The sequence below is a fragment of the Chiloscyllium plagiosum genome, chromosome 41 (genome assembly GCF_004010195.1).
Source record: "Chiloscyllium plagiosum isolate BGI_BamShark_2017 chromosome 41, ASM401019v2, whole genome shotgun sequence".
NCBI lineage: Eukaryota > Metazoa > Chordata > Chondrichthyes > Orectolobiformes > Hemiscylliidae > Chiloscyllium > Chiloscyllium plagiosum.
The window spans coordinates 12529631-12542408 of NC_057750.1; the positions used below are offsets into that span (position 1 = coordinate 12529631).

At 41.4% G+C, this 12778-nt stretch overlaps 1 protein-coding gene across 1 annotated transcript in view; it reads left to right on the forward strand.

Moving 5' to 3' along the window:
* The window catches only part of LOC122542706 (cation channel sperm-associated protein subunit gamma-like), a 216295-nt gene that overhangs the window by 103578 nt on the left and 99939 nt on the right, over window positions 1-12778 (forward strand). The window contains exon 12 of the mRNA XM_043680685.1: window positions 4223-4433. Within this exon, the coding sequence (XP_043536620.1) occupies window positions 4223-4433 (211 nt within the window). The remainder of the gene's footprint in view (window positions 1-4222; window positions 4434-12778) is intronic.

The following is a 12778-nucleotide window of genomic DNA, read 5'->3' on the forward strand; positions in this document are numbered from 1 at the left end:
GCAGCAAAAGTGGGGACTGCAGATGCTGGAAACCAAAGTTTACATCAGAGTGGTGCTAGAAAAGCACAGCAGGTCAGGCAGCATCCGAGGAGCAGGAAAATTGACGTTTCGGGCAAAAGCCCTTCATCAGGAATCCACAATGCGCATTAAATCATTGATGCGTGGACAGAGGGGGATAAAGATAAAGGCCTTTGCTGAGGACTGATCATTCGTCCACAGTGAGGGGGAAGTCAGGGGGAATGGTGAAAACTCAGCAGGGCTGGGAGCTAGGACCTGGTGTAGGTGTGGAGCTGGACGTGGGGCTGGAGCATGTAACTGGAGTGGGTATGGTGGTGGAGGGAATGGGGTGGAGTCATGAGCAGGGGTGGTGTTCCCCTCAAGGTTCTGGGGGCCGGGAATGGTGACAGTGGGATATGTGGGGGGCATGTCAGCAGAATGCAGGTGAGTGGCATTGGTGGGGGCGGAAGTGGTGGCAGACATGGCAGTAGGGGTGGCAGAAATCACTAAGCGTGTGACATCAGTGATGATGTGAGGAGCAGAAGTGATGTCACGTGTGATGCATGAGGAATTGTGAGGGGCGGAAGTGGTTGTGGGAGTGGCCATGATGGGGGCAGAAGTGACATCATCAATCAGCATGGGGGTGGCAGCTGCATGGCTAATGGCGTCCAAGCAGTTCCAGAGGCAGGGGGAATCTTCTGGAATGTTTGAGGAGCGCTGGTTATGAAGGTGGGTAGATAAAAGTTTGTTGTACTTACAGTTTTTGATGTTTGAGATGGAGTTTAAATACTGTTTGTTGAGAGTATGAATTCTCCTGAGGATGTAGAACAGAGTGGGTCCTTTGCAATTCTGAGAGAGTGTGGCCCTCAGCTGAGGCAGGTCTGACTGTAGCGAGGTTAGGTGCCGGCGCATTGCTGCAAGCATGGAGCGGAGGATCTTGAAGGAGAACTGTTGCTGGTGTTTTTGAATCTGTAGTCTGTACTGTTTGTCCTGTTTGGGTCCAAACTCTGCTGGTTTAAAGGTGGTCCAGAGTCCGCGTGGGATGAATTGGTTACGGAGGCAGGCACTGAGGAAGCAAATGTGGCTGTAGTAGCGAGTTTTGTTTCAGGACATGGTTGAAGAGCTTCAGGGTAGAGGAAATGACCTGGGAGATGCAGTGGGAGAGGGACTCCCTGAGATTCTTGTAGAGAGAGGAGGAAAACTTCTTCAAGGCAGGCATCCTTGCAAGAGGATTCGCAGTAGGGTTAAAATCAACTAGGTAAGAGAGGATGCCCAGGCCCTAAATTTGTTGAAGTTGATATTGAAGTCTGCAGAGTCCCCATGTGGAAGTCCCTAAGCTTGCACTGAGCTTCACCAGAGCACTGAAGCAAACCCAAGATAGAGAAGTTGGCTAGGGAACAGGGTGGTGTGTTGAAGTAGCAGGCAACAAGAAACACAACGTTACTTTGGTGGACAGAATGTAGGTGTTCTGCAAATCAGTCACCCAGCCTGCCCTCTGTAAAGGAGATCACATTGTGAGCAGTGAATACAGTAGACTAAATTAAGTGATGTGCTCACTGACTTGCTTTGCTGTTTAACATAGACACAAAACCAGGAAACTTGCCATGGTTGTCAGCTGGCCTTAGTAAGTCAAGGGAGTTAGTCTTCATGCAGATGACCTTGATACAGTACTGACACTAGTCACGGCCATGCTTGTGCAGTCAGTCAGGGTCCTCGCCTTATAAGGAGTGAGTAGCTGAATAACAGGCATCCCATCATCCATCTTGACTCATTCTGCCCTATTGTGGGCTGTTACTCATCTGGAATGAGGGAGAGGCAGATACAATAGGATTAAAAATGGATGGTATAGCTAATACTTTTGATGCAAAATAGGAGTATTTCAAGCAAGTGAGCGGATAGCACAGAGATCACACTGGATTTGTATTATTGAGAGTTAGGGTGTATGAGAGCAAGCAGGAAAAATGTTGCAGGCAATCGTGAAAGTGGTAGAGTGTGAACCTTGATGGGAGGTGAGTACAGTAGCAGAGATAGAGTGAGTGTGAGGTATTAGAGAGAAGATGCGGAACTTAGCCTGGCAGAGTGGAGAACATTTTGATCTTGCGACAGAGCTGGGCATTCCTCCAGACATCCTGATGACAGGCTTATGCCTGAAACATTGACTCTCCTGTTCCTTGGATACTGCCTGACGCACTGTAATTTTCCAGTGCCTTACTTTTTGACTCTGATCTCCAGCATCAGCAGTCCTCACTTTCTTCCATTCCTCCAGACAGCCACGATCCTGGTGGGAAACTTGGGCCAGGCATGCATGATCTGATTTTGTGTCCTCCACTGCTGGTTTCTGGGGGGAGAGGAAGCCCTCCTGTGATTCACTTCATCGAACAGGACCTTCAGAACAATGCCTGGAAGGCAGGGTATGATTTGCCCCTGTCTGCTATGTTTGGGGCAACTGTCAGAAATTGTGCAGGGCAGCGTGGATTGACATAAATTGTTCAGGTGCACAATGGGATTTTAAAGATGGCATGGGTGTATGGAATGCTGGTGAATTCTGGGATATCTGCTGAGTGGTAAGTTTTTGTGGGAACAGCATATGCTAAAGTGGGGCAGAAATGTGACATTAGAGATATTGAGGTCATTTATTAGGTAAGTTTGGTAATGTTCAGTCTCAGTAAGAAACCCTCTAAAAGCTTAAATGCAGCTGGGACCTGGCCAGAAAATGTAGTCCAGCTTCGTTGTAACTCTCTCATGCAGCATTATCATTTGTATGAAAGTTAAAAATCACACAACACCAGGTTATCGTCCAACAGTTTTATTTGGAAGTACAAGCTTGTACTTCCAAATAAATTTGTTGGATTATAACATTGCGTTGTGCAATTTTTAACTTTGTCCACCCCAGTCCAACACTGGCACCTCAACATCGTGTATGAAAGGGCATCATGAGCCATGGGAGTATGCAGTAGCCATTCTGATTTTTGTTCCTACCTTTGAAATTGACTTGATGTGCAACTAGAAATAGTATAAAAACTTCTTAAATGTTCTCAACGTCTTATGAATTAAAATGCAAGGTATGTTTTTATTGAAGATTAGTTGCACATTTTAGTAAGGGTCAATTTGTATGGTGCATTTTGGTTTATATTTGGGCGTGGAACAGTATTCACTAGCTCCTAACTGAAGTCTCTCCATTAAATCGATCATGCGCCTGCGCAGTGAGGTCAGACATAACAGATTTTCTAAAAATTCATTAATGGAATGTGAGCATTGCTGATTGGGCCAGTATTTATTACATGTCCCTCATCAACTTTGAGAATGTGGTGATGAACTGCCTTCTTGAACTGCTGCAGTCCATGTGCCGTAGGTTGTCCCACAATGCGGTCAGGAATGGCAGTGTATTTCCAAATCAAGTTTGGAGGGGAACTTATAGGTGATGGTGTTCCCATGTTTCTGCATGCCCTTGCCCGTTTAGATGGAAGTAATCATGGGTTTCAAAGAATTTCTGCAGTGCTTGTAGATAATACACACTTTTGCTACTGAGTCAATGTTGGAGGGAATGGATGCATGCGGATTTGATGCCAATCAAGCAGGCTGCTTTATCCTTGATGGTGTCAAGCTTCTTGAATGTTGTTAGAATTGCACCATCCAGGCAAGTGGGGCATATTTCCTCATACTCCTGACTTGTGCCTTGTAGATGATGGACAGGTTTTGGGGAGTCAGGAGGTGACTTCTTTGTTTAGACTTCCTCAAAAAGGTGGTATTTATTTTGATGACAGAACGGTGTGATCGAAAAGGACTGAGTAGATAAGTGGATAGGAACCCTTGAGAGGGAAAAAAAAGAGTAGGCAGACAAAGGGATTTTATAAAGTAAGCCAGGGAAGAACAGAAGCTAAATAGGTGATACTGGAGGTTATGAGTAGTTGAAAATGGATTGACTTTGCTGAAAACAACCCATTTCATGATGAGACCTGGGCTGTGGGACAAGTAATAGGTATTTGTCCTCTGAAATTTTTAAACTTGAATTTGAGTCCTGACCACTATAAGGTACCTAAGCATAAGATGAGGTGATTAACAGGCGTGTCTATGAGAGTCCCAAGAACTTGCTTTATCTTAGTTATATCTTATTGCTTGACACAATTAATATCGAAGCTAGCTAGTTAGTAGTTTGCTTTACTGATTAATTTCACAGTGGAAACAAACATTATATGAAAGATAAATTGTGTATTTTGTTTTACAGTGGCAATGGCATCTCATTTTTCGATAACTGTCCTTTTGGAGTAATGTGGATCAAAACATTAGCTCCGCCCTTATTTTACAACCGAATACAGCATTACATAGCAAAGCCACCTTGGATCTTTTCTGAAACTGGATTGTATAATGATCTGTCACTGACTGTCTACCAAGGCCTGGTCCATGGACTGCTGTGGCTGCATTCTACCTACTATAGAGTAAGGAAAATTGTTAAGCTAACCTATGTCATTGATTGTAAGAGGGCTGAACGCATAAAACTGACAGAGGATTTGACTATAATTACTTAGGAATGTTAACTAGGTAATTGGCAAATGAAGTACTATTAAAGCTGTTCTAATGCATAAAGAAGCAATGAATATCTAAGGCCATAAGAAATATATTTGTTAAAATAGTGATGTGCTGAACTAAATTAAGATAATGTGGAAATATTTTTAAGATAACACGTTTCAAGGTAACAAGAATAAGGTGTCAGATTCAGTTGATGGTCGCAAAATCATATGAAATGTGTAAAATAGGTTTTGGCTGTTAACCTCTGGCTAGCTATTTTAAGCCACCTTTTTGGTGAAATTCACCAATGTCACCACTTTAGGAGAGTCACCAGAGCCTGTACAGAACCACTTCAGGATTCTGCAGGGCAGATTTGCGCAGTGCTAACAGAGAAAATTTAAGCCATGGAAGAAAGCTCTTTAGGAGTCCTTCAGATGTAGGCATGGTTGTTAATATTTAATTATTTTCACGAATGGTGATGAGTATGAGTTACCAGTGCCAGAACATAGATTTTAGACTTTTGACAAACAAGGGGGTGAATGGTTACTGGGAGTATATAGGAATCTGGAAGAATCAGGTCAGCCATGATCTCATTGAATGGCAGACGAGTCTTGAGGGGCCAAGTGGCCTAATTTGTTCCTAATTCACTTGTGTAATGCTAAAATGATGCAGTTGTGGATGTGAAAACAGTACTAACCAAAATAGGACATTTAGAGCAGCTTAGACTTTTGACTCTGATGGTATTCAGTTTAGGGTACCAAATGAAAAGGCCTGCATTATGTAATCTACTGGTTCATATATTTAACAAATTGATGAGAGCTTTATGCGATCCCTACATCTCAAAAAAGAGGTAAACCAATCACCTGAAGTGTATAGCCTTGTAAGTTTATCATTAGTTATTGACAAATTATTTGAAAACAAGATGGTGTATAGTAAATCAATGAGGCTGTTAGGATATGCCTCCATAACCTCTGAAAAAGCTTGACTAAATCTTTTGAAGAAGTTGTAAAATCTGATGCCAAAAGTAACTCCGAATGAAACAATTCTAACTATTACATAAAATGCACATAATGCTGTCTAACCTTAATCCATTCTAGGTTAAAAATCACACAACACCAGGTTATAGTCCAACAGGTTTAATTGGAAGCACACTAGCTCTTGGAGCGATTCTCCTTCATCAGGTGATAGTGTTGGACTGTTGGACCTGGATGTGGTATAACCTGTTGTTGTGTGATTTTTAACTTTATACACCCCAGTCCAACACTGGCATCTCCAAATCATAATCCATTCTAGTTTGACAGGTCATTCGAGGGAAGTAAGAATGTCTCATCTACATGCCACCCCTTAGATTAGATTACATTACAGTGTGGAAACAGGCCCTTCGGCCCAACAAGTCCACACCGACCCGCCGAAGCGCAACCCACCCTTACCCCTACATTTACTGAAGAAGGGCTTATGCCCGAAACGTCGATTCTCCTGTTCCCTGGATGCTGCCTGACCTGCTGCGCTTTTCCAGCAACACATCTCCGGCTCTGATCTCCAGCATCTGCAGACCTCACTTTCTCCTCCCTACATTTACCCCTTACCTAACACTACGGGCAAGTTAGCATGGCCAGTTCACCTTACCTGCACATCTTTGGACTGTGGGAGGAAACCGGAGCACCCGGAGGAAACCGGAGCACCCAGAGGAAACCCATGCAGACACGGGGAGAACGTGCAAGCTCCACACAGTCAGTCGCCTGAGGCGGGAATTGAACCCAGGTGTCTGGCGCTGTGAGGCAGCAGTACTAACCACTGTGCCACCCAGATCTCATCTTGATATCCATTTGCTTATTGTACCAGGAAAATTGGGGGAAGTCAGTATCAGCTATCTCATCCAAATAGTCACTGCTCCAAATAACATACAGGGAAGTAGTTCGAAAGACAAAGTTTTTTTAAAAATTTGTTGTCTTCAAAGGTAACAGCGTAGAGAATGTCATGGAACGTAATGCCATCCTGTAACCCTGCATTTATTTTTATTCATTTGTGGGATGTGGGCATCACTGGCTGGCCAACATTTATTGCCTATCCATAGATGCACTTGAGAAGGTGCTGTCTTCCTGAACCACTACAGTCCACCTGCTGTCGGTTGTCCTATTAAGAAGGGAATTCCAGAATTTTGGCCCAGCAACAGTGAAGGAATAGTGATATATTTCCAAGTCAGAATGGTGAGTGGTATGGAGGGAAACTTGAAGGTGGTGATCTTTCCTGTATGTGCTGCCCTTGTCCTCCTAGGTGGAAGTGTTTATGGGTTTGGAATGTGCTGTCTGACAATCTTTTGGTGAATTTCTTCCTTTTCAAATAATATTCAATTCCCTTTTAGATGCCTTGATTGAACTTGTCTCCACCATATTCTTCTGCAGTACATTTTGGACCCGTGCACTCACTGCAGGATAAAAAACATTTTTTTTAATTGATATTCCTTCTTTTTCCAATCTGTCTCATCTGATTCTTAATCCTTCCTTCCATGGGAACAATTTCTCTCTTTCTGTTGACAATCCTTATTACTTTGAATGCCACTATCAAATCTTACAAGGGGGTGTCCATTTTATCCTTGTAGAACCATTCAAGAGAAGGGGAATAAAGTAAATTTACTTGTAGGGACAGAATAATTGGTAAGATGTTCACTGCCAGCAAGAACATGAGTCCTGAAAGATGTGTTGCTTTTTCAGCATCTGGGTTAAATACATCTCTATCAGGCCAGATAACAACTTGATGGGGAGGGGAATGATTCAGTTTTTTGCAAACACGAGCTGCAGTTTTCCAGTGTCTGAATGATGTAGGCAATGGCAATTAAGTTGGGAAAATTAGAGACTTGACATTGAGAAATAAGAGTTGAATTCTGCCACCACGTTTTGAAAGATGAGGTAAGAATCTAACTAGTGGATTGCTTATCTTGCTTCATTGATCTGCAGTTTAATATGCCAGAGAGGAACTAAACAATGACAATTCTTCAAGTCACAGTAGGTACCTGGCAGCTCCAATTCACCGCTGATCTCCCAGGCATCCAAATTGAGCAGCAGTCCCCAACATCTCAGTTTACACTCCATAGACAACAATCATCTGTACCTCTCTCCCTTGTCAATCCATGAAGGTTGCCATCAGTCAGACACCACTCTCACTCATCATGGTACATCTACAACCCACTTGGAATGCAGTTCTCTATTTTGGAGTGCACCAGTACCTTTCATTGTACTGCTGCTGTCAAGACATTTTGAGTAACGTGAGGTCCTTCCAGGAGAAATTGCATTAACCAGGCATTTTATGCCATACAGGTTAATAGCATTTCTAATCACAATACCCTGCATTTGAAATTAATGTGGTGCCCAACTATTTGGCATACAAATCCTGGTTACAGGTAATCTTGACCATGTCACTGATCATTACAAATTCTCTCTTTGGAGCAGAAATAATCAGATGTGACCTTAAAAGTTTTACCTTCAGACATAATTCACATAGGCAATCCAAGATCTCATAGGCTGCAAAATGACACAGAGCTGACTTCTTCCCTCCTTGAACTATAAGTATTCAACAACATGCTCTTAAATACAATTCTACATTTCTTGGATAATGTGGGCAGACAAAATAACAATAATCTCCAGCACTTACAATCTTTTACCTTATTTGTGCAACATAATTGGTGCTGTATTCATTGGATCAAGTTTCTTCATGTGCAAGGTCGACATGAGGCATTCTATGGCCCTCCTTGTCAGAATCCTCCTTGTCCCACTGTATGGAAGACTGGGCTAAATCATAATTTCCTGTGATGCAAATACTGACTACTCACATTAATAAGAACCTGTTCTGTTCCTGATATTTTCCATACAGGTTCATTGGAACCATGACCAATATTTCCAATAACAGCAGGAAACAGCATTGTTTCTCATAGCTGCAGTGCTATGAAGGTAGAGAGAAATTGAGGAGGAAGAGATGCACCAGCAGGCCAGGACCTGTACCAACCTCCATTTATTGCTGAATAGCCTTACAGTAAAAGCCAGACAGAGGATATGTTTCTGATAAGCTGTATTCTGCACAACTGGAGCAGGCAGTGAGGGCAGTTTGACTCTGAAGAGCTGGAAGCATCAGCAGTCTGCGAGGATGAAGATAAGGACGGGAGAAACATCAACTTCAGCATTATGGAGCAGGACAAGATTGGCCACAATAAGATTGATAAACAGGGCTTAATTGACTTTGGGTTCCAATTGGTGTGAGCTGGGTGCAGTGATCATTCATTGACTGGAAATTTGTTGTTGCTGAAAAGGTAAGCAATTGCTGTTTATTCCCAGAAGCAAATGCAGCTTTATTTGTTTGTTGTTTCTTTGTATTTTTCTGGTATTGCCAAGAAACACTAGTTTTGTGCTCCTACACGAAACAATGATAAAACTTTATGCTATGTTGGGCATTAGGAAAAGAGTAAACAGGAATCTAAAATTGTATGGTTAACCTGTGTAGTTTGATTCTTGTCATTAAAATGACAGTTAATCAGACAGTTATGATGTAAACAATACATATATAAATATGAACTTGTATTTGTGTTACTTAGTGTCACCTAGGACTTACATGCCCTCAGAAGCAATTATTTTTTGTTTGCCTCCCATTATGCACACTGTGAAGGGCAACTTATGGCAGTATTTGACATGGGAAATGGTCAGGGTTTAAATATGGGAGCGCTGTGCTGAGAATCCTGGCAGTGGTGAGTACTTTGCCACTGCTGAATGCATGATAGCATGAGTGGAACACCATAGAGGCATTGTACACAGATAATGAGAACTATATGAGGTAACTTGCTAAAGCTCACAGAGGAAATCCTATATGAAGCTCACCAAAATTGACACAGATGATCTTAAGTAAAATTCAGTCCATGGATACCAATGAAGTAAGTGAACTAAGGTTCTGCTTGAAGGTGGTATGAACAGCTAGAGACTGAATTAAAAAGAGGAACCACAAAGGTAGTCTTTGGGTTGCTACTTTAACCAGAAGCAAATTGGCATAGGGTGAATAAGGTACAAGTTGAATGCAGGACTCAATGTTGGTGTGGGAGATATAAGTTTCGATTCATGAGGCACCGAAACCAACACTTAGAAAAGAGGGAGCTGTACCATTGAGACAACCTTCACCTGAATAATCCTAAAACCCCTTGTGTCCTGCTGATTTGTAAAGCTCAGGTTGTAATGAGGCCCTTAGAGTAAGTAATGCGGAAGGATTCATATAAGAGAAGATTTTTAAAGTTAAAGGAAAATAACAAGATAATAGTTCAGGGCAGGGTTACAGTAACCAGAGTGAGGCAGGAAGAACAGAGCACACACACATGGTGAATAACTATGGAAAAATGAAGGATTCAGATGAAGGAAGATTTTGAAATGATAGACAAAACTTGGGGCAATAAAAAGTATACTGATGAGGGTAAAACATAAAATGAGTGGGACAGGAAGGAACTAAGAATACATCAGAATATATGGTTCCATGCAAGGAACTGTAGTAAATAAATTGAAATCACTTTGTCTGAAGGAATTGTGCATTAGCAAGAAAATATATTAATTCTTGTTACAAATAGATGCATAGTTTAGATCTAATTGCCATCATAGAGATGGTTAAAGATAACTAAAATTGGGAAATAAATATCTCAGAATATACAATATTTCAAAAAGACAGGTAGCCTAAAAACTGGATGGCATAAGGACATTAGTGAGGAAGGATGTTAACTCAAAGCATGAGGAAGCAAAATCAATATGACTAAAGATTAGGAATAGCCAGGATCAGAAAACACTAACTTATAGGCCTCCGAACAGAATTTATCCTGTTGGACAAACATAAAACAAGGTATTACTAGACTTGTAACAAAGGCAATGTAACAGTTTCGGAACAATTTAATCTTTTTTTTTATAGATATTTTTATTAGAAATTTAAAAACATAAAACAAGGTATTACTAGACTTGTAACAAAGGCAATGTAACAGTTTCGGAACAATTTAATCTTTTTTTTTATAGATATTTTTATTAGAAATTTAACATTTTTACAAGTTTACAAAAATAAACAAAACTCTCAGATATAAACATTGATATACAATTAGCTCAAATATACAATAGCCAAAATTTGACAAAAAAAAACAAAACAACAAAAAAAAACAGAAAAAAGAAAGAAAACAACAAAAAAGAACAAACAGACAAAACTCAACTATCTACTAATCTAACCTACAACTAACCAGGGTGTATATTTAAGTCTCTTACATGCTCGGGATGTGTTAACATCAGATATGATAAAACCCGTATTCGTGCGGGATTCCTCCCCCGAGGGGCCGCGGACCAGCCAGGTCTGTAGTCTCAATTAAATAAAAGCCCTTGTTAGGATAGCCGAAATATCTGTATTTATGTAATTCAAAAAGGGCTACCATATTTTATAAAATAATTCGGTCTTTCGGTGCACCATATTTGTAAGGAAATCAAGGGGAATACATTCCATAATTAATCTGTGCCAATTTGAAAGTCCAGGGGGCCCTCCGCCACCCAGTTCATCAAAATATTTTTCCTTGCACAGAAAGAAAGAATAGAAAATAGTCTCTTCCCGTACGTGTCCAGGGAGGGAAAGTTCGAAAAGCCCAAAAGGAGAGATACGGGGTCCACTTTTATTTCCGTTCCTAAAATTTCTGTCAGGGTACTTGCTACTTTAGTCCAATATCCACGGATCTTATGACAGGTCCATAAGCAATGTACAAGAGTGCCCACCTCTATTTTGCATTTAGGACACATTGGAGATGCTCCTGCCTTAAATTTTGCCAATCGAACCAGTGCTATATGGGCCCTATGAAGTATCTTCAGCTGGATAGCCTGGGTTCTGTTACAAATAGTAATTCTTCTAGCATTTTCCCAGATATCATTCCACGTTTCTGTGGAGATTTCTAGTCCCAGATCCTGAACCCATGTTTTAAGCAGATTATCCATATCTCCCGATACTTCATCATGCAGCAAATGATAAATATTACTGACGGAAGATACCCCCACTGATCGTAGGACACTACATTCTCTATCTGATTTATAAAGACTATCTAATAACGTAGTCTTCTGTATAAAATCTCGAATTTGGAAGTATCAAAAGAGATCTCCATTCGGTAATCCTAATTTCTGACGCAGCTGTCCGAAAGACATCAGGACCCCATCCTTAAATAAATCCCCGAGACATGAGATACCCCTGGATCTCCAGAGTTTAAAAGTGGCATCTGTTAACCCCGGTTGGAATCCCCATGCTCCCACTATCGGTGCATAGGGGGATGTTTTATGTGAATTACCCTCATTTTGCCGCATTATATTCCAAGCCTTGATTGTATTCAGTATTATAAGGTTTTTACAGTGATCTGTAATGATTTTCCTCTTGTCTGAGAATAAAAGGTTAATAAGTGGGTATTTTACTTGAGAAGCCTCGATGTCCAACCAGATTGATTGTGGATCAGACAAGACCCAATCAGCTATGTAACTTAATAGGGAACTTAACTGATATTTCCTAAAATCTGGGAAGTCCAATCCACCCCTTGCCTATGGAAGCTGTAGCTTCTTCAGCTTAATGAGGGGCCACCTATGATTCCAGATAAAGGAACTCAGCCAGCCGTATAATTTACATAAAGCTGTCCTCGGCAGCATCACCGGAAGCATTCTCATAGGATATACGAGACGGGGCAGGACATTCATTTTGATTAATGCTATTCTACCCAACCAGGAAATTGGCAGGTCTCCCCATCGCTGGAGGTCCTGCCTTATCCTTTCCAATAAATACACAAAATTAGCCTTATACAACTGACCAAATACTGGAGTAATAAAAATGCCTAAATATAAGAAACCCTCCAGGGACCAGCGAAAGGGAAAAAGGGAACCGTCCGCTAAGCGGGGTATCACAGCAAGGCCACCCATTGGCATAGCCTCCGATTTTGAAAAATTAATTTTATAGCCTGAGAATGCACTAAATGTATTAATAACTTGGATTAAGCGAGGTATGGACATCAAAGGGTTACTGAGGAATAGAAGAACATCATCTGCATAAAGGGTAATTTTATGTTTACCTGTACCAATCCTTGGGGCCACTATACTAGGATCAGCTCGTATAGCTTCTGCTAGTAGTTCAATTATTAGCGTGAATAACAATGGCGAGAGGGGACACCCCTGACGCCAGCCCCAACCCACACTGAAGCTATCCGAACCTAATCCATTGGTAACCACAACTGCTTTAGGATCACTATACAATGTTGAGA